This window comes from Oryctolagus cuniculus, chromosome 14 (assembly GCF_051225735.1).
Source record: "Oryctolagus cuniculus isolate XC-2025 breed Fujian yellow rabbit chromosome 14, ASM5122573v1, whole genome shotgun sequence".
Taxonomy (NCBI): Eukaryota; Metazoa; Chordata; class Mammalia; order Lagomorpha; family Leporidae; genus Oryctolagus; species Oryctolagus cuniculus.
Genome location: NC_142880.1, coordinates 64,485,150 through 64,506,054, shown reverse-complemented (window position 1 = coordinate 64,506,054; position 20,905 = coordinate 64,485,150). Strand labels below are relative to the sequence as shown.

Below are 20,905 nucleotides of genomic sequence, written 5' to 3'. Positions count from 1 at the left end.
CCAAAGCTTCAGATATTCTTGGGGGAATTGGCATTTATAAATTTTAAGTATGCGGTTGGGGCTGAAGATATGACATGGATCTGAGTAAAAGGCTAGAATATTGGGTAATCACATGAGTATAGAGTGACAACCTAGAGATGTGAAAACTCCCAGGACAAGTCTGGTGTACTCTCCAGACATTTGATAAAATAAAAATTTACTCTGAGAAAAAATTAGAATGTCGAAACTTTATAAAAGCACAATGGATATATGCTCTTTTTCTTGTCATCACAAACATAAGCTTACCTAGAGGAGTGGCCATGGGCAAAAACTGAAAATCTTGGCAGTAGTGAAGTTGCACTGGTTATATACAACAGCATTTTCCCCCTGGAGTTGTTTGCTGATCCAGGGTAAAGTTAGAAGCTGAAAATCCAGGTTGACTTTTGACTGGGATCAGAAAGTCAGAAGAGCTATTGGCAGTTCTAAGGCACTGAAGTGACAAAACTTGATGTTTCATAGCTCATTTCATGTTGGCATCTGCCAAATTCTGAAGCCATTTCGATGGGTAACTGAAGATCTAAGCTCAAAACTTTGATTATATGTCAAACAAACAAATCAGTTCCACTGTTAAGGAGGAAAATACTTGATGAGCTCTCTATTGGAAGCATTGGAGGATCATACTTTAGGAACATGGGAAAACCAGAGTTATCCGTAGTATCATATTTACAGTATAGTCTCAGTTTAACTCAGTGATTAGGATGAAGTGCTCATCCCCCTTTTCTATCTGTCTAGTGAAGATAATGGCACTTGGAGCCTTTTATAAAAACATTCCATGTCTGACATTCTATCAGAAATTTCCAAATACACAAAAAGATTCAACTATCTGACAGAAAACCTTGAAGAAAAAAAATCCATAGAAATATGGTCACATGTAATATAGATGGAGGAAAAAGATTTTTAAAATAACCATCATTAATCCACTGTATCCTGTCATCCTATATAAAGAACACCTCTGAAAATTTAAATTGGATAATAAATACACCACTTGTGGTAGCCTTGAAATAAATATTATGTTGATGAAATATTCACAGAATTAAAAATTTGGAACTTACTGGATTAATTTGTTCAGAAAGAAAAAGAAAATATATGAAATAAAGAATTTCACTATGAAATTGGATATATGAAAAGAATCAAGTGGAACTTTGAGTATTGAAAAATAAAGTACCTGGAATTCAGAATCAATACAATTAAAAATTTAATTTGGATAAGAATATATCATTAATAAGCTAGAAGATCAGTGGAAAAAAACCATTGTAAAGCATGGTAAAGAAGACAGAAAAGAGTTAGAACAGAGTAAAAGAGAATAGAAATAATTATAGTTTTTGGAAAAGAGAGAAAATTGGCAGAAAGAAGCAATGGTCAAAACTTTGTTCTGAAACCAATTAGGCATTATATTTTTAAGCTCAGAAAAAGACAAGACCCGAGAGGATTAAGAGAAATGCTGCTCTGTCTTAGATTACTTTTCTGTTGTGAGAATGCTATAAAACAACCCAATGCAAGGTACACATGGTGAAGAACTCAGCCCTCTTGCCAACAGCTGGCACTTTGTGAACGAGGCATCTTGAAGCAAGTGTTCCAGCTGCAGTCAAGCTTCAGGTAACTGCAGTTCTGGTGTACATTTTGACTACAGTCTTCTAAAACCCTGAGCCATAGCCATGTAGCTAATGCTCTGCTAGATTCTGTTTAAAAATGTTTCTGAAAGAGACACAGAGATAGAATTATTGTCTGCTGGTTCACTCCTCAAATGCCCAGAATAGCCAGGGAACAGCCATGTCAAAGCTGAGCCTGGAACTCAATACAGGTTCCCCCATGTAGGTGGCAGGAATCCAAGTAATTGGTCATTGCCTACTGCCTCCAAGGGTGCATGTTAGCAGGAAGCTGTAATCAGGAACAATACCATTACTTGAACTCTAGCTCTCTGATACAGGGTGTGGGCCTCCCAACTGGCTACTTAACCACTGGGGTAAATGCCCTATCTTTGTTTCCTAGATATTTGACATGCAGAAACCAAGTGGGATGATAAAATATTTATTATTTTTTAAAAAACGAGTCACACAGAAAGGCTAAAGGGAATCTTCAAGTAGAAGGAAAATGATGTAGGACAAACTTAAATGTAGAGAAGTAAAGAGTACTGGAAAAGGTAAATAAGAGCGTATGACTAAATCAAAGAATACTGACTGTTAAAAGTAATTCTTACTATGTCTTCTGTATTTAAAAAATACTTAGAATTAAAATTCATGACCTTAGGAATACTATAGGTAAGTGGGAAGCTTGGTGACTATGGTACTGGTTCTAAAGTAGCAGGTGAATTGTAACAAGATTGTTCAGCATAAGGACAACACACAGACATTACCTGGATTTTTTATTTTTTACTATGAGAAACGAAAGAAGAATGTAATTAATAAAATAAAGACAATTTATATAGTTTTCAAAAACCACAATATTAATTTATAGTGTGAGAGGTAAGGATGATGCTTATGTTGGTGACTGATTACAAAGAGATAATGACAGGGCTTTGAGAACACCGATACTGTTTTCTTTTCCTGGTGCTAGTTAGAAGAATGTGATGAATTTGAGAATTTCCATTGAATTGTATATTTATGATCTGTGCATAGCTTTAGATGCCTGTGTTATAGCTCAAGCAAAAAGTTCAAAAAATGAGTTTGGACATTAAAGAAAATCACCAATTGAACATATTCCTTGATGAGTTTGAAGAAATAAGTCCCTAAATAGTGAACTCAATTAGATATATAGAAAAATGGAATTAATTTTAGCTTGTTACAGAAAGAATACAGTTTATAATGAAGACTTTTCTTCTTTTTAAATTAGCGAATTTTAGCGCCCTATACTGATTTTCACTACAGACATAGTCCAGATACAGCTGAAGGACAGCTGAAGTAAGTACCTTTGGCTTCTAATTTATGAGGTGATGTGAGTGTTACTGTTAGAACTTTTATCTGATGGCATGTAGTATCAGAAAAATCTGAGTTTAAGTAAATCTATTTCATAGAATTATATTGCATTTTTCTCATAGTTAATTGTAGTTTGAAAAAAGAAAGCTTTGGGAAATTTGAAGATAAATCCTGTATTTCAGCTTCAGGGAAATCTATTAGGTTTGTATTGCACGTATTGTTAGCATCAATTATATTGAGAAGCAATGAAACAACACTGAAACAATAGAATACCAGTAGGGAACAGAATGAGAGTAGCCTTAAAACAAATTGAGTCAGCAGAAGGGTGTAGTATTTGGAGTTCTGAGAGTAAATTAATGGGATAATAAAGGGGGTGCAGTAAAAAGCACATGTACCTTAGGTATTCAGAGATAACTTCATAAATAAATGATTCAGGGGTCAAATAATAGATTATCTGGAGAGTGTGCAAAGGTATAATTGTTAAATATGTTAGGAGGCATTTTTCTAGTAGGGTTGTAGAACTGCAGACATTGACTTATTTGGAAAAACAGTATATTTTTAATTCTTTACTAAATTTTAGAAAATTTTCTAAATAGTGGGAAATTTTTGTTCTTCCTTTTCTTCTGAGCTAAAATCGTGCCTTCCTATCTTTAATTACGTCCATCACTTTGGACTCATTAATACCCTGTTACACATTATGAACTAAGAAGTCAAAACAGATGTCCTCTAAGACATCTCAAGTTTATTCCTGCTGCTGTAGTTAAAAACTGGAACTAAGCCCCATACTTAGGAGATTTGGAAATTCTCTTGATTGATGGAGTATATATGAGTTTTCTATTGCTACACAACAAAGTATTGCAAATACAGTGGCTTAAAACATTAATTTGCTGACAGTTTGGTAGATCACAAGGTTGTCTGTAAACCGTGGTAAAGAACCCATTTCCAAGCTTATTTGTATTATTGGCAGAACTCGGTTCCTGTTGATTATCAGCTGGAGCTACCCTCACCTTCTAGAAGCCACTCACATTCTCTGCATACGGCTCCCTCCTTCTTCAAAGGGAGCGATAACGCCTGGAGTTCTACTAGCACTTTGAAGCTCTCTTAGTTCTTCTGGGGCCTACTAGAGATAGCTCTCCAGTGAGATAGTCTGCTAGATGATCTTCCTAACTTACGCTCTGCTAAGGCTATATAACGTAAATATAACCACAGTCATGACTGGCGTCTCATCATAATCACAGGATTCAGAGATCAAGTCTTAGGTCAAGACCATTTTTAGAATTATATATACCACAGTGAACAAGAGAGGAACTTAAGTATTTTTTAAATTTGGGGATTGAAGAAATCTATTAAAATCTTTCTTATCCTATATAACTCTGTATTTTAAGTTTCAGGAGTATGAACAGGTGAATAGCAGGGCAAATAAAGATACATTATGACCAGGCAAGAGGGAAATGACTGATTTTAAAAACATTACAAATCTATATAATAGAAATGAATTACCAGCCTATCAATATAAGAAAGTCACCTACATTGTTACTAGAAGGGGCGCTAAAAAACTTAATCATATTGTGTCCAATATTCCTTCTACTTCATCTCCTTCTATTTTAGTTTCTGATATAGTTTCATTCTGACTGATTTTGTAGAGCTTAGTCTGTTTTTGCTTTCTTTTAGCTTTTCATTCTTCTGCAGTCTGATTGCTTGCTATCCAATCTGATCTCCTGTCATTTAACTTTACTCCTCCTGCTCTGTTCTCTGTGGTTTCACAACCATTAAATATTTAGGAAAAGAAAAAAATGATAGCACAGGAAAAAAATAATGTGCTAATAGGGTACAGATATTGGTTAGGTAGCATAAATAAAGTTGCAAAGTTTCTATTAAGTTTTGAAACGCCATAAGCCAACCTTGGGAAATGTTTAGTGACTGTAAGTGTTATGTTGCTTAACTAAGTGTCATAACTGTTGTATAAAAGTGAGACCATTGGATACATAATTACTGAGGAAGGTGGCTGATGATGTTAGTAATATTATAGTTGTGTTATAATATTTCAATGACTGTATAAATTGTTGAGCTTGCCTATTGGAAATGCTCAAATTGAGGCAAAAATTTTGAGTTGGCTTTGAGACACAGAGGATTATTAAGCAGACTGGTATTCTCTCTAATGCCTAATTAAAGTTCATTTAAGACTAGTTTTTAAAAAGAATAGGAAACATAGAACTGAATTTTAAAAAGCAGAATTTAAAACTTATTTTAAATTGTATTGTAAATTTTAAGTTGGAGGTCAATTTATAGTTAAGTAATTTCTGTGAAATAGATCTGATTTTTGTTTTCTTTCTTGATGTCTTGTATTAATTTCATGTGCAAAAAGCTTTTATTCTGATATGGTAACCAAAAAACTCATTTTAACATTTTATTTCCTTGTCCTCTAATTCCCCAAAAGAGAAGACAGAGAAGCACGGTTTCTAGCCAGTAAAATGGGAATCATAGCGACATTCCGGTCGTGGGCAGGTAGGTTTATTTAGGCTACTTTATAACATCCAGGAAGAAAAACATGTCTGTTTTTCCAAGTGTTAAATTAATATTTCAGCATCCAATTAAGTTGTTAACCTAGTCTATATTTTACTAGGACAAGTGGGATTTTTACAAAATTATTAAAATATACTGAAAAAATTTATATTAGCCAATAAGAAATAGTTAGTATTGTCTTCAGTATAAATATACTTGTTAATTGTTTTCAAGTCACTGTGCTAATAATTACTTGGACATGATATGTTAAGAAAACAAAGACAAACTTGAACATTAGCTGTATATGTAAGTAAAGTTTGTCATTTAAAAGTAGTGTAGTAGGCAGGTGTTTGATGCAGGGATTATGACACTGCTTGGGGTGCGTGCATCCCATATTAGAGTACCTGGTTCAAGTCCTGGCTGCGCTTCCTATCCAGCTTCCTCCTAACACACACACTGGGATGGCAGCAGATGATGGTTCAATTACTTGCGATTCTGCCACCTACACAAGATACCTGGGTCGAGTTCCTCACTCTTGATTTTGATCTGGCCCAACTTTGGGCTGGTGTGGGCATCTGGGAAGTAAACCAGTGGATGAAGACCTCCTCCTTTCTCTGTGTCTCTACATTTCAAATAAAATGGAAGTAACAGAAACAAAAATAGAAAAAACAAGGAAGAAAATACAAAAACACAGCAATAATATCAAAAATGCAAAGTAACCTTTATTGGCCATCAGTAGTCCCACATTTTTAAGAATTAGAAGTTACGCCTGTCTTTTTGATGGAATAAAAAACAATGTTTTTTTCTTTTAAATCATACCAACTCTAAACATGTTCTTTTATATTGATGATTACCTTCTTCCTTGATTTTGTGGAATAACTGGAGGGATAGCATGAACAGAATGTAGCAGTAAGCAGAACAAGGAAATTTACTTAAATGATTCTTTGTACCTAACTAATAGCCTGTTTCCCATGTTAGTGCAGTTTCATAACCTGTACCAACTCTTAATCTATAATCTCCTTAAACCAATGTCAAAGTTTAAGAAATAATTTTTTAAAATTTAATTCATATAAGTTTCATATATTTCATATATACAGATTTAGGAACACAGTGACACTCCCCCCGCCCCTGCCTGCACTTCACCCCTTCCTCCCCCTTTCCTCTCAAATTCCCATTTTTTTTTTTAAAGATTTACTTTATTTGAAAGAGTTACTGGGAGGGGTAGAGACAGAGAGAGAAGTAGAGACAGAGAGGTCTTCCATCCACTGGTATACTCCCCAGATGGCCGCAATGGCCGGAGCTGTGTGGGTGCACAGGCCCAAGAAGTTGGGCTGTCTCCCACTGCCTTCCCAGGCCAGAGCAGAGAGCTGGACCAGAAGAAGAGCAGCCGGGACTAGAACCAGCACCCATAATGGATGCTGGCGCTTCAGGCCAGGGCGTTAACCCACTGCGCCACAGCACCATTCCTCAAATTCCCACTCTTAATTTTTGCAAATACAACTTTTTTTTTTTTTAAAGGTATTTAATTTGAAAGGCAGAGCAAGGCGGGGGGGTGGAGAGGTTCATGCCTCAGATGGCCCCAACAGCCTAGTCTGGCATGAACTCTATCCTGGTCTCCAACATGGGTAGTGAGGGCCAAAGCACTTGGGCCACCATCCATTGCCATCCCAGGCACATCAGCAGGAAGCTGGATTGGAAACAAAGCAATCTGAACTTGAATTGGTTCAAAGCAATTGAACTTGAATCTGAACTCCCATATGGAATGCTGGTGTTGGAAACCTTGACCTCAGAGAAGCAACATTTTGATTTAAGCAAGTAAATCTATTATGTTTTAATTTTAATTTTGATCCTAAATTCAAACAGAAGATACAAGTTATTCTTAAATATGTATATATATTTTTTGACAGAGTTATAGACAGAGAGAGAGACAGAGAGAAAGGTCTTCCTTCTGTTGGTTTACCCCCCAAATGGCTGTTACGGCCAAAGCTGCACAGATCCAAAGCCAGGAGCCAGGTGCTTCCTCCTGGTCTCCCATGCGGTGCAGGGCGCAAGCACTTGGGCTACCTGTCATTGCCCTCCCGGGCCACAGCAGAGAGCTGGACTAGAAGAGGAGCAACCGGGACAGAACCGGTGCCCCAACCGGGACTGGAACCCAGAGTACCGGTGTTGTAGGTAGATTAGCCTAGTGAGCCGCGGCACTGGCCTTCAATATGTATATTAATACATACATACATACAAATTGAGCATCCCTAAACTGAAATGCTTCAAAATTTGAAACTTTTTGAGAGTTGGTATGATACCACAAGTGGAAAATTTCACACCTGACCATGGTGATGGGTTAGAGTTAAAATGCAGATGCACTAAAAATATTTTATAAAATGACCTTCAGGTATGTGTATGAAGCATAAATGAATGTTGTGTTTAGACTTTGGTCCTGTCTTTGATATATACAAATATTCCAAAAATCAAAGTATTTTAGGTTCCAAGTATTTCAGATAGAGGATAGTCAGCCTCTGTATGCTTAAATAGAAGTAATAAATTTCAGAGACCTGTATGAGTTTTTGAAAGTGTTTTTCCTAATATTTTGTTATGAAAAATTTGAAACATACAAGGAAATTGAAAAAATATACAGTGATTATCCATTTAGTCCTACTACCTAGATTTTGCTATATATTACATTTCTTTCCATCCTGCATTCATTCATTCATCAGTGTTATTTTAATATATCTTGAAGGCCCTTGAAGACATCCGTACCCTTCACTCCTAAACACTTCAGCATGCGCTTAATTAACTAGAATTCAGTAAGTAAACATTTCAGGCGGGCGCTCAATAGGCTAATCCTCTACCTGTGGCGCCGGCACACCGGGTTCTAGTCCTGGTCGGGGCACCGGATTCTGTCCCAGTTGCCCCTCTTCCAGTCCAGCTCTCTGCTATGGCCCAGGAGTGCAGAGGAGGATGGCCCTAGTGCTTGGGCCCTGCACCCGCATGGGAGACCAGGAGAAGCACCTGGCTCCTGGCTTCGGCTCAGCGCGGTGCGCCGGCCGCAGCAGCCATCGGGGGGTGAACCAACGGAAAAAGGAAGACCTTTCTCTCTGTCTCTCTCTCTCTCTCACTGTCCACTCTGCCTGTTAAAAAATCAGAAAACAAAAAAACAACATTTTAGACTTCCATTATCAGTGTATTTTAGTTCTAGTTGTAGTCAGTGTTTGCTGTACTGAGTCTTTAATTTTAGCATTCTGATAGTTGTATATTGGTATCTTGTTATTAATGTAATTTTCTTTTCCACCATGACTAACAATATTAAACACTTTGTATGCGTTTATTGCCTATTTACATATCTTTTGTGATGTGTAATTTTAATTTCCAGAATTGTTTGACTCAGCATTTGTAAGTTAAACATTTTAATCCATATAATTTATTTCAGGTCTGTTGCTTATTCTCTTAATGTGTGTATAATTTTATAGTTAAACTTTCGAAAGATAGATATCAAGCAGAATTTTTCACATTAGACTAAGGACATTAAACAGGGGAGGTAGACCGTTATCCCACTCTCCCGTGTTATTCTCAGCATTCGCCAGTCAGCAGAGTAGTGTCAGGCAATCAGACTCAGACATTTTTGGATATGAAGCAGAAATTGCAAAAGGAATACAAATGATTAAATTATGAGTAATCTCTAAACAGTAGGGAAATACAAACTATGGGAAATATATTTTACTTATAAAATATAATTTTTGATAGCCAAATAGTATTTTATATCTTGGAAAAATACCACAAGTTTTATAATATGACATATTACTAGGGAAATTTATTTGAACTTCAATTCAGTGATTTTTTTTCTTTATCTTCTCTACAGGTATTATTAATTTATGTAAACCTGGTAACTCTGGGATCCAGTCTCTAATTGGAGTACTTTGCATACCAAATATGGAAATACGGGTAAGTAAAAGTAATTGTGATTGTATGATTACTGAACCTTTATCAGGAAATCAGTAAATAAAAATTATTTTAGGGGGTCAGCATTTGCTACAGTATTGTTGAAGACACTAGTTAGAATGCCCACATCTTACATCAGGGTGCGTAGGTTCAAGTGCTACTCTGCATCCAGTCCAGCTTCCTGCTAATGAACAATCTGAGGAGTAGCATGTGATGAGTCAGGAACTTGGGTCCCAAAGCAGTAGGTGTCCCTGATGGAGTTCCAGGATCCTAGCTTGAGCCTGGCCCAGCCGTGGCTGTTGCAGGAATTTGGGGGAATGAACCAGCAGATGGAAGATCTGTGTTGCTCATTGAAATAAATAAAAATAAATAAATTTAAAAGATTATTTCAGGTGAGCTAAGCCCTAAGTATAATATGACTCACTTAAAATACTGCTGTTGTTAGGAACAGTGATTTTGTTAAAAATTGAATTGAAAACATGAACTTCGTTATGCTTTCTTTCTTCATGAAAAGACTGCAAACACTACAGAAGGGTATTCTTACTGTAAAATATTCAAGGACTAGAAATATATTTAGTACAATGTAGTTGTAGTATTTTTGCATCTGTGCCTCCTAACATTTTATTTTAATGATGAGTTTTTAATTTGGTGGTTTTGTAAAAATTGACTTGTTTATATTTATCTTTATTTGATGCATTCCTTAATTAGCGGTGTGCAAGTAACTTTTATTAAATAAGTCAAATTGCATTTGGAGAAAAAAAGAATTAACTCTTCAAATGATAATTTTCCCTTAAATGTTACTTCTTTTATATATTGACTTTTTTAAAAAAATTTATTTATTTGAGAGGGAGAGACATAGAGGTCTTATAGAGAGAGGTCTTCCATCTGCTGATTCACTCCCCAAATAGCCACAATGGCCGGAGCTGGGCCCATCTGAAGGAAGGAGCTTCTTCCAGGTCTTCCATGTGGGTGCAGGGGCCCAAGCACTTGGGCCCACCTTCTAATGCTTTCCCAGGCACATTAGGGGAGAGCTGGATCCGATAAGGAGCAGCCGGGACACCAACCAGCACTCATATGACAAGCTGGCGCCGCAGGCAGAAGCTTAGCCTACTACACCACAGTGCTCGCCCCATAAATGTTTTTTCTAACTTTTTTTTTTAATTAATTAATTTATTTGAAAGTCAGAGTTACATAGAGAGGAGAGGCAGAGAGAAGTCTTCCATCTGCTGGCTCACCCCCAATTGGCCACAACGGCCGGAGCTGCGCTGATCCAAAGCCAGGGGCCCCAGGACTTGGGCCATCTTCTACTGCTTTCTCAGGACTTAGCAGAGAGCTGGATCAGAAATGGAGCAGCCGGGAGTTGAACCAGTGCCCATATGGGATGCCGGCGCTTCAGGCCAGGGCATTAATCCACTGAGCCACAGCGTCGGCCCTAATGTTTTTTCTTTATTTAAATTTTGTTACTTCTTTTACCCTTTTCCTGTCTCATCTTTTGTACGAACCAAATGTAAAGTTGTAAAATGTTATTAGAAAATATTGGCCAGATGTGCCTTGCTTAAAATGTGAAAGAAAAAAATATATAAATTGTGAAAATGGACAGATATGATTATAAATGGAAAGATCTGTAAGCAAAAAAAAAAAAAAAAAAGGTTGGGCTGATTCATTTGACTTTATAATATATAGATAGGGAGGCTACATACTATGGTCGTTGGAGTCCTGCCATCTGCGATTTAACTCCTGGTTTTATTATTGATAGTCCCATGACCTTGGGGAAATTACCTTAACTATTTAAATCTGTATCGTGTACACAACAGGGAAAATGAAAAATTTATCGAAAAGATTAAATGATTTAGATAGCAAGCATTCAAGTTATTTCTTCTCATGTAGATGTGGCACAATATTTGTTTCTGTCATTTATTTTCTGAATAAGATATTTAAAAAGCAAAGACATGGGGCTGGCGCCATGGCGCACCAGGTCAATCCTCCACCTGTGGCGCCGGCATCCCATATGGGCGCTGGGTTCTAGTCCCGGTTGCTGCTCTTCCAGTCCAGCTCTCTGCTGTGGCCCGGGAGGACAGTGGAGGATGGCCCAAGTGCTTGGGCCCTGCACCCACATGGGAGACCAGAAAAGAAGCTCCTGGCTCCTGGCTTCAGATTGGCATAGATCCAGCCGTGGTAGCCATTTGGGGAGTGAACCAATGGAAGGAAGACCTTTCTCTCTGTCTCCCTCTCTCACTGTCTGTAACTCTATCTGTCAAATAAATAAATAAATAAATAAACAAACAAATAAATCAATCTTTAAAAAAAAATTTATGCGGTCAGCACCGTGGCTCACTTGGTTAATCCTCTGCCTGCGGCGCCGGCATCCCACATGGGCACTGGGTTCTAGTCCCGGTTGCTCCTCTTCCAGTCCAGCTCTTTACTGTGGCCCAGGAGGACAGTGGAGGATGGCCCAAGTGCTTGGGCCCCTGCACCCACATGAGAGACCAGGAGGAAGCGCCTGGCTCCTGGCTTCGGATCTAAGCAGTGTGCCAGCTGTAGCGGCCATTTGGTGGGTGAACCAACGGAAGGAAGACCTTTCTCTCTGTTTCTCTCTCTCACTGTCTAACTCTATCTGTCAAATAAATAAAAAAAAAAGTAAAAGCAAAGACATATTCCATAAAAATCAGTGAACTATATTTTCTTGCTATTATAGCGTGGTCTGCTTGAAGTGCTTTATGATATATTTCGTCTTCCTTTGCCTGTTGTGACTGAGGAGTTCATAGAAGCACTGCTTAGTGTAGGTAAGTATTGAAGTGTGTTTCATGTATTCATGTTATAATTTATAAAATGGTTTACCTAATGGAGTTAAAATCTCTGAAAGGTGAAATATTACATATTGAACATCATTTTCTTCTCGGCCCATAGTATGGTAATACCTGAAATTCCTAAATAAAGCTGAGAGATTTTTGTCACTCTACCTCTTGTAAATGAGTATTAAAAGTAATAGAAAGATGAACTAACGAAATAGAAAGGATGTAGTAAGAAACCTATGTAATTCTTAAATTGGATTGTCTAATTTTTGTCTTATTTTAGCCAAGTGACTCTTAATGAAGGAAATTAGATCTGTGTGCATTTACGTAGTTAGTGAGGCTTTTTGAGTATTTTTTTTAAATATATATGTATCTTGAATTTATTCTGTTTTAACTTTTCAAAGTTCGTTACAGCCTGGCTGTGGTACCACACTTACCTGAAGTGTTTCAGTGATACCTAATCTTCTTTTAATTCTTTTAATTACCTAGTTTGTATACTGTTTTAGATCCAGGTAGGTTCCAAGACAGTTGGAGGCTTTCAGATGGCTTTGTAGCAGCTGAGGCAAAAACTATTCTTCCTCATCGTGCCAGATCCAGGTAGAATTGAAATATAAAAACAGTTCAAATTTATTACAATTACTATTTTTATATTAAACTGTGTGCTACATGAAATATTATTGTTGTTCCTGGCTGTGTTTATTTCTAGGCCAGATCTCATGGATAATTATTTGGCGCTAATACTCTCTGCATTTATTCGTAATGGACTTTTAGAGGTAAGATTTATAAACCTTACTTTGGTCTGTTTTCTTTATTTTCTCTAACAGAATTCTTACTGAATAAAAAACATGTAATTCATAAATGTATTCTTATTTATTATTTTGCTACAGTGATATTTTATTCTTCTTTTCCAAGGGTTTGGTTGAAGTGATAACGAACAGTGATGACCATATCTCAGTTAGAGCTACCATTCTTTTAGGAGAGCTTTTGCATATGGTATGTTTAGTACCTTCCAGTTGTGTGTTTCATGCTTCTAATATTTTACTTTATAAAATGAGTGATTGCAATGGTGATTTTTATTACATTTTTATGAATGTTGTCTTTGCATTATAAAAAGCTTTGGTGTATTCATAAATTTTAAAATTCATGGAAAATGTAATTTAAAAGTATGGTTTTTTTGGCATAAAAATTTTGAAATCCTTACTTTTTTTGTCATCCATATTTTCCATACATTTCTGGAAGAGTTCTCATGCATGGATTTCAAACTTTTTTGTGCCATAATAAACTTCTTTAATTCCATTTTTTCCATGAATTTTTTAAAAAAAATTACATTTTTTTAAAGATTTATTTATGTACTTGAGAGGCAGAGTTAAAGAGAGAGAGTAAAAGAGAGAAATCTTACATCTGCTTGTTCACTCCGCAAATGGCCACAAAGGCCGGAGCTAGACCAATCTAAAGGCAGGAGCAAGGAGCATCTTCCAGGTCTCCAATGGAGGTGCAGGGGCCCAACCACATGGGCCATCCTCCACTGCTTTCCCAGGCACATTAGCAGGGAGGTGGATGGTGGATTGAAAGTGGAGCAGCCCGGTCTGGAACCATTGCCCATATGGGATACTGGCACTGTTGGTACCTTAACCCAATACACCACAGTGCTGGCTCCAAAGTTCTATAAATCTTATTTGTGCTCAGAAAGTCTTCCTATGACATAAAAAGCAAGAAATTACAAAACTATAGATAATACCTGTCAGCTAGGAATGTAATTCATAGATGGTAGGCAGCAGCTAAATTTTAGAAGTCTTTGTGTAAACATTCTACATGCAGTTGTGTTGTTTGGACATCATAGTCTTTCCTGTAAGCTTGTAGTTTGTTTGTGTTACTATGAGTTTATGATGTCAGTAAGTTGGAAACTAGGAGCTACCAAAATGATCTATTTTCTACTTGGAAAATGAAACAAGAGCAGGCTGTGATTGTTTGCAAAATAAAAATTCATATTTGTACATCCTCTATTTTACCAGTTAGTAAAATAGTATAAAAAAGAACTCATTAAAGAAGTGACTCTGTAACATCTTTTTAAATTATGTCATGACTTGCTATTATTGTCAGGATTTTTTGTTGTTTTTATGATTTCGTTTCCCCTCTTCTTCCCCTAACCTCTCCCCAACCCCTCACTCCGCAGTTAATCTTAACTGTCTTTTTTATCAGTGAATTATTTAGCTACTCGCTCTGTTTCTCCTTTGCCCATCTGTTAAATGATTAAAAAGTGTTACGGACTCTCAGGTCGGACTATTTGTATTTCAATTCTTAAGATACTTTCTGTAAGATTACCAATATCCAGAATTACTTTTATATAAAAGTCTCTCTTATATAAACTTATTTCATTTCCTTTCTCTGTATCCCAAAATTCTATAATTCCTTGAAAGTATAAAAGCTGGTCAATTTGAGTGTAGTGATGTTGTTTCATTGTTTATTTTTCTTATATCTTCTGCCTTCAGTATTTAATTCATTACCATAACTGGCTGTATGATGAAGGAGAAAGCAGAGGTTAATAAATTTTGTATTTTAAAGATTATTGTTGAGAAGGTGGTTTTCAAAACTTAGTCATCTAGTATTTTAAATGTTGTTAACTTATACAGTCATGTAATGTTTTGACTTACAATCCTTTCAAATCATTTAAGAATTGCATTTAGTTTGGTGTATCACTTAAGTCTAATTTAATATTATAATAAAAGATCTCTGAAAATTAATGGTTTTATTAATATAAGTATGTGTTTTTATATCATATCCCATCCAAAGTAGACAAAGGTAAGAATTAAGTGTACCGGGGAAAATCATGATTCAGTTGATTTTTATGAATATCAAGAGTGTTTAATGATCTTGAATGCAGTATTATTTCTATGCATAATCTGTAGCATGAAGTATTTTCAATTTCTGACTACTCATTTAAGATGTTACATTTCCTTTTAGGCAAACACAATTCTCCCTCATTCTCACAGCCATCATTTGCACTGCTTGCCAACTCTAATGAATATGGCTGCATCCTTTGATATACCCAAGGAAAAGAGACTGTAAGTATCAGCTGTAGCAAAACTTACAGTCAGTATATTTAGTATATGCTTACATTACCTTCTCTTCATTTTAAAGAAGCAGTATTGGATAGGTTATGCTTGGAAATTCTTTTAAAGAAGTATTATAGATAAGAGGAAAAATTACTTACTTTCAAAGTATTTAATAATTTGTATTTTAGGCTACAAAGTATTAGTATAGTAAAATCACATTTTTTTAGCGGGTGACTAGACTTTCTAGCACGTTGCTAAAAATGTTTTGGTTGAGAGTTTTTTTGGACTATTTTGTGTTTTAAGCAATAGCTGACCCTCTTTTTTATGTCTAAATTATTTTGAATTAAAAAACTGCCAATGTATTCTGTGGTTAAAATATCATGTGGTTAAATATGTGTGTGATTAAAAATGTTGAAATTTCATAATCTGTACTATAGGTATACTGTATACCTATATTATAGGTATAGTGGTAAGCTGAACTCTGAATTCTGAAGGAGATGTTGCATATATAGAATTTTAAATAAATGTATGGTAATACAGCTGTAATTCTTAATTGTAATATATTAAAAGTAAAGATGGGAGAGCTCAGTTGGATAATACTAGTGGGTATTTCTTTTAAATTTGGCGAAGATTATATCTGGACCAGAGTTACAGGGATGCCTGTCTTGTCCTGTTTCTCTCTCTTTCTTTCACTGTTAAGATTACAAAAAAAAAAAAAAAAAAACTTTACATGAGGTTCACTTCAGTTTTTTTCAGTTTTTTTCTTTTTATTAAGATTTACTGTGTTTAAAAGGCTGAGTGACAACAGAAAAAGAAACATTTTCCATTTGCTATTTCACTCTCCAAGTGGCCACAGCCAAGCCAAAGTCAGAAGCCTATAACTCCATTCAGGTTTCCCACATGGGTGGCAGGAGGCCCAAGCATCTTCTGCTGCCTTCCCAGGCACATTAACAGGAAGCTAGATCTGAAGTGTTGCAGCCAGGATTTGATCCAACACTCCGATATGAGATGCCGATATAAGAGCAAGTCGTGGCTTAACCTGCTTGCCGCAACCTTGGACCCCACTTCATTTTTTTTTCCTGATAATATTAGTGAAATGGACCAGTTCACTAGCCATTCAGAGCTATATATATATACATGGGTTTTTGTTACCAGTTGTAATACAGTCTTCAAAAATTTAATTAGCTTTGTTAATACAAAAATATGCATATATGCCTCACTATAAATGAAAATCTATTTTAATGCAGCTGAAAACACTGACAGACTTAAGTTGTGTTATAAACTGAGGGTGTTAGGGACCATCTCATTTCTTACTCTAGGTTTATATCAGTAATGATAGCTTTCAGTTTTGTATTGGTAATTTCATGATGCAAAATGTGTTTTTCAAGAGCCTGGTAGATCTAAACTCTGGGTTAGACCACAAAATTTCAGAGTTCATAAGGTAATCGGGTTTTTCTCCAAAGTTCCAGTAATGGAATGTTTTCTATCTATCTCAGTAAACTTCTGTACTAATACTTGCCTATTTGAGTACATCCCAAGTTTTAAAAGTACTATTTACCTGAAGCTTTAAAGTCAAGACTTGATAGCTACCAGATTCTTGAAAACTGCACCTTTATATACCACAAACAAAGAATTAAATGTAATTTTTAAAAGATATCATTTATAGTTTCACATCAATGTAGAAAATAGAAACCAATCAATATTTGAATCATCGATTTATCCATATGGGAGAACAGAGAAATACATTTCAATTCATACCATAAAGAGAAATCAGTTCCAGGTGGATTAAGGATTTTTATGTGAAAAGCAAAGCTTTAAACCTTTTATAAGAAAATATAGAATACTAGATTTCTAACCTTATGGAAGGAGTTCTTAAAAATCATTTGTGTACCCAAATGTGACTTAATACTTCGCTTTTTTAGTAGTAACCTTTGGCCTTGAATTTATTTAAGATTTAGTAATTTACCAGTGTGATCTCTTTAAAATTATGCTACAGTATTGATTTTTTTTCTCATTAGGCGAGCCAGTGCAGCATTGAACTGTTTAAAACGCTTCCATGAAATGAAGAAACGAGGACCTAAGCCTTATAGCCTTCATTTAGATCACATTATTCAGAAAGCAATTGCAACACACCAGAAACGGGATCAGTATCTTCGAGTTCAGAAAGATATATTTGTTCTTAAGGTACTGACATGAAATCACAGATTTTTTTTTTTTTTTTTTTTTTTTTTTTTTTTACTGTTATTATTTGAGAGAGACAGAGAAAGAGCAAGTGAGAGCACTCCTCTTTCACCTGCTGATTAATCCCCTAGTTGTCCACAACAGCCAAAAGCAATAGCCAAGAACTCAGTCCAGGTCCTCCCTTGAGTGGAAAGGATCTAATTACTTAAGCTGTCACCGCTGTGTCTTAAGGTGCACGTTGGCAGGAAACAAGTTAGAAGCTGGAGCTGGGAGTCATACTCAGGCACTCTGAAGACAGAATGTGGGCTTCTTAACTGCTGGACTAAGTGCCCATTTTCCAATATCATGAATTTCAACTTAAAAACATCATTTCCCAATTCTTACCTATTGGATTTTTACGTATTTGTACTTTTTAAAAATTTATTCATTTGAGAGACAGAGTTACAGAGAAGGAGAGAGAGAGATCTTCCATCCACTGGTTCACTCCCCAAACAGCTACTGCAGCCATCCAAAGCCAGAAGCCAGCATCTTCTTCTGGGTCTCCCATGTGGATGCAAGGGCCCAAGCACTTGTGCCAAATTATACTGCTTTCCCAGACCATTAGCAGAGAGCTGGATCAGAAGTGGAGAAGCTGGGGCTCTACCCGGTGCCCATATGGGATGCTGTTGCCGCAGGCAGAGGCTTAACGCCACAGTGCCAGCCCCCCTATTTGTATTTATTAAGTTTACAGTTTTATTCATGCCTATGGATTTTCAGATGATTTCCAAGTGTTACAGTGACTAGGTATCTTATAACTGGGTTTTTATAACTTCATTTATAGTTAAAAAACCTTTGATGATCTGTCCTTAAATGAAAAGTCTGTGTTTTGTTTTTAAAATTTGAACTTAGTTTTCTGATATATGAGCAGTTTGCCTTAATTTTCTTTATTACTTCCTGATGATATTAGGATACAGAAGAAGCTCTTTTAACAAACCTTAGAGATAGCCAAGTCCTTCAGCATAAAGAGAATCTTGAATGGAACTGGAATCTTATAGGGACCATTCTTAAGGTATAACAAAATACTACTTGATGATTGCTTCATGATCTTTATTTCATTATTAATTATAATTTTTATAATTATATGTTTGGGAATTGATAAATAGATACAAAACTTTTTGTTTTTCTAGTGGCCAAATGTAAATCTAAGAAACTATAAAGATGAACAGTTACACAGGTATGTAATAGCTATTCTGCATTCAAATTTAAAGGACTTAGAATTTTTTTTTTTTTTTTTTTTTCTCTTTTTTTTTTTTTTATCTTTTATTTAATGAATATAAATTTCCAAAGTACGTCTCATGGGTTACAATGGCTTTCCCCCCCATACCGTCCCTCCCACCCACCACCCTCCCCTTTCCCACTCCCTCTCCCCTTCCATTCACATCAAGATTCATTTTCGATTATCTTAGTATACAGAAGATCAGCTTAGTATACCTTAAGTAAGGATTTCAACAGTTTGTTCCCACACAGAAACATAAAGTGAAAAATAATAGATGATTTTTTTTTTAAATGATGATGAAATCAGATCAGACCTATTGTCATGTTTAATCCCAGTGAGAGTCAAGTTGGGAATTAATAGTTTCTTTTCTTTTCTTTTTTTTTTTTTTTTTTAACAGAAGATCAGTTTAGTGTACATTAAGTAAAGATTTCAACAGTTTGCACCCCCATAGAAACACAAAGTGAAATATACTGTTTGAGTACTCGTTATAGCATTAAGCCTCAGTGTACAGCACATTAAGGACAGAGATCCTACATGAGGAGTAAGTGCACAGTGACTCCTGTTGTTGACTTTACAAATTGACACTCCTGTTTATGGCATCAGTAATCTCCCTATGCACCAGTCATGAGTTTCCAAGGCTATGGAAGCCCCTTGAGTTCTCCGACTCTTATCTTGTTTAGACAAGGTCATAGTCAAAGTGGAGGTTCTCTCCTCCCTTCAGAGAAAGGCACCTCCCTCTTTGAAGACCTGTTCTTTCCACTGGGATCTCACTCACAGAGATCTTTTTGCCAGAGTGTCTTGGCTTTCCATGCCTGAAATACTCTCATGGGCTTTTCAGCCAGATCCGAGTGCCTTTAGGGCTGATTCTGAGGCCAGAGTGCTATTTAGGACATCTGCCATTCTATGAGTCTGCTGAGTATCTCACTTCCCATGTTGGATCACTCTCCCCTTTATTTATTCTATCGGTTAGTGTTAGCAGATACTAGACTTGTTTATGTGCTTCCTTTGACTCTTAGTCCTTTCATTATGATCAATTGTGAACTGAAATTGATCACTTGGAATAGTGAGATGGCATTGGCACATGCCACCTTGATGGGATTGAATTGGAATCCCCTAGTATGTTTCCAACTCTACCAATTGGGGCAAGTCAGCCCGAGCATGCCCCAAATTATACATCTCTTCCCTCTCTTATTCCCACTTTTATGTTTAACAGGGATCACATTTCAGTTAATTTTCAACACTTAAGAATAACTGTGTGATAATTACAGAATTAAACCAGTCATATTAAGTAGAACAGACAAAAAAAAATACTATGAGGGATAATGTATTAAGTTGTCCATTAGCAGTCAGGGCTATGCTGATCAAGTCACCATTTCTCATAGTGTCCATTTCACTTCAGGAGGTTTCCTTTTTGGTGTTCAGTCAGTTGTCACCGATCAGGGAGAACATATGGTATTTGTCCCTTTGGGACTGGCTTACTTCACTCAGCATGATGTGTTCCAGATTCCTCCATTTTGTTGCAAATGACTGGATTTCGTTGTTTCTTACTGCGGTATAGTATTCTAAAGAATACATATCCCATAATTTCTTTATCCAGTCTACCATTGATGGGCATTTAGGTTGGTTCCAGGTCTTGGCTATTGTGAATTGTGCTGCAATAAACATTAGGGTGCAGACCGCTTTTTTCTTTATCAATTTAAACTCCTTTGGGTAAATTCCAAGGAGTGGGATGGCTGGGTCGAACGGTAGGGTTATATTCAGGTTTCTGAGGAATCTCCAGACTGATTTCCATAGTGGCTTAACCAGTTTGCATTCCCACCAACAGTGGGTTAGTGTCCCTTTTTCCCCACATCCTCGCCAGCATCTGTTGTTGGTAGATTTCTGTATGTGAGCCATTCTAACCGGGGTGAGGTGAAACCTCATTGTGCTTTTGATTTGCATTTCCCTGATTGCTAGTGACCTTGAACATTTTTTCATGTGCCTGTTGGCCATTTGGATTTCCTCTTTTGAAAAATGTCTATTGAAGTCCTTGGCCCATCTCTTAAGTGGGTTGTTGGTTTTGTTTTTGTGGAGTTTCTTGATCTCTTTGTAGATTCTGGTTATTAACCCTTTATCTGTTGCATAGTTTGCAAATATTTTTTCCCATTCTGTCGGTTGTCTCTTCACTCTCCTGACTGTTTCTTTTGCAGTAAAGAAACTTCTCAATTTGATGCAATCCCAATAGTTGATTTTGGCTTT

At 36.3% G+C, this 20,905-nt stretch overlaps 1 protein-coding gene across 10 annotated transcripts in view; it reads left to right on the top strand.

The window, feature by feature from the left end:
* The window catches only part of RICTOR (RPTOR independent companion of MTOR complex 2), a 159,658-nt gene that overhangs the window by 87,092 nt on the left and 51,661 nt on the right, over positions 1–20,905 (top strand). For all 10 annotated transcript variants that reach the window (XM_070056656.2, XM_070056651.2, XM_089313145.1 and 7 more), the window contains 11 exons: positions 2,869–2,936; positions 5,389–5,456; positions 9,307–9,389; positions 12,082–12,169; positions 12,685–12,775; positions 12,885–12,951; positions 13,091–13,171; positions 15,140–15,240; positions 17,250–17,415; positions 18,359–18,460; positions 18,579–18,625. In XM_070056656.2, the coding sequence (XP_069912757.1) occupies positions 2,869–2,936; positions 5,389–5,456; positions 9,307–9,389; positions 12,082–12,169; positions 12,685–12,775; positions 12,885–12,951; positions 13,091–13,171; positions 15,140–15,240; positions 17,250–17,415; positions 18,359–18,460; positions 18,579–18,625 (962 nt within the window). The remainder of the gene's footprint in view (positions 1–2,868; positions 2,937–5,388; positions 5,457–9,306; positions 9,390–12,081; positions 12,170–12,684; positions 12,776–12,884; positions 12,952–13,090; positions 13,172–15,139; positions 15,241–17,249; positions 17,416–18,358; positions 18,461–18,578; positions 18,626–20,905) is intronic.